This window comes from Eurypyga helias, unplaced genomic scaffold (genome assembly GCF_000690775.1).
Source record: "Eurypyga helias isolate BGI_N326 unplaced genomic scaffold, ASM69077v1 scaffold38691, whole genome shotgun sequence".
NCBI classification, from domain to species: Eukaryota; Metazoa; Chordata; class Aves; order Eurypygiformes; family Eurypygidae; genus Eurypyga; species Eurypyga helias.
The window spans coordinates 340-985 of record NW_010230933.1 but is presented as its reverse complement, the minus strand read 5'-3'; the positions used below and the strand labels follow the sequence as shown (position 1 = coordinate 985).

At 62.4% G+C, this 646-nt stretch overlaps 1 protein-coding gene across 1 annotated transcript in view; it reads right to left on the bottom strand.

The window, feature by feature from the left end:
* PRDM12 (PR domain containing 12) overlaps window positions 1-300 on the bottom strand; it is a gene marked incomplete at its 5' end in the record, with an annotated part of 6,826 nt that extends 6,526 nt beyond the window's left edge. Inside the window, one exon of the mRNA XM_010160898.1 lies at window positions 110-300. Within this exon, the coding sequence (XP_010159200.1) occupies window positions 110-300 (191 nt within the window). The remainder of the gene's footprint in view (window positions 1-109) is intronic.
* Window positions 301-646: the final 346 nt, after the last annotated feature.

Genomic DNA, 646 nt, shown 5'->3' with positions numbered 1-646 from the left:
GCAGCGGAGGGTCTCGAGGGCCTAACGGGGTCAGGACAAACCCCCCGTGCCTCAGGCCCCCATCCCTGCCTCTCCCCGGGCCGGCTGGGGGTACGGGGGGGGTCGTTACCTCCCACATGAGGTTGTTGTTCTTGCACAGGTCCACATGCTCCGGCGAGATGACCCTTCCCGTGAACGGTCCCATCTCGGTGCCAGCTTTGATCCAGGTCTTGGAGAAGATGCCGAGCCCTTCCCCGGGGATGGAGCTCTGGGCGATGATCACTTCCGACGGCAGCACCAGGCTGGAGAGCTTCTGCACCTCTGCGGGCGGCGGGAGAGGCTCGGGAAGGGACCCGGCGCCCCCCGCCCCCCCGCGGGGAAGGAGCGGGGGCAGCGGGGATCCCCGCCCCCCCCAGCCCGAATCCCGGGGCTGAGCCTTGGCTCAACCCAGCCCCTACAAAGCGGTACAAGGTTCCCTCGGGGCATTGAGCAGGTACCTGGGAAAAGCAGCCCGGGGCTGGACGAGGGAGCGGGGCTGGGAAAGGAGGTTAAATGGTGTCTATTTCGGCCCATCCAGCAATTTGTCATGCTGTTAAAGTGATCTGCATTCATTAAACTCAACTAGAAAGAAATTGCTAATTCTAAATTCATTAGTCCTTTAGGAATG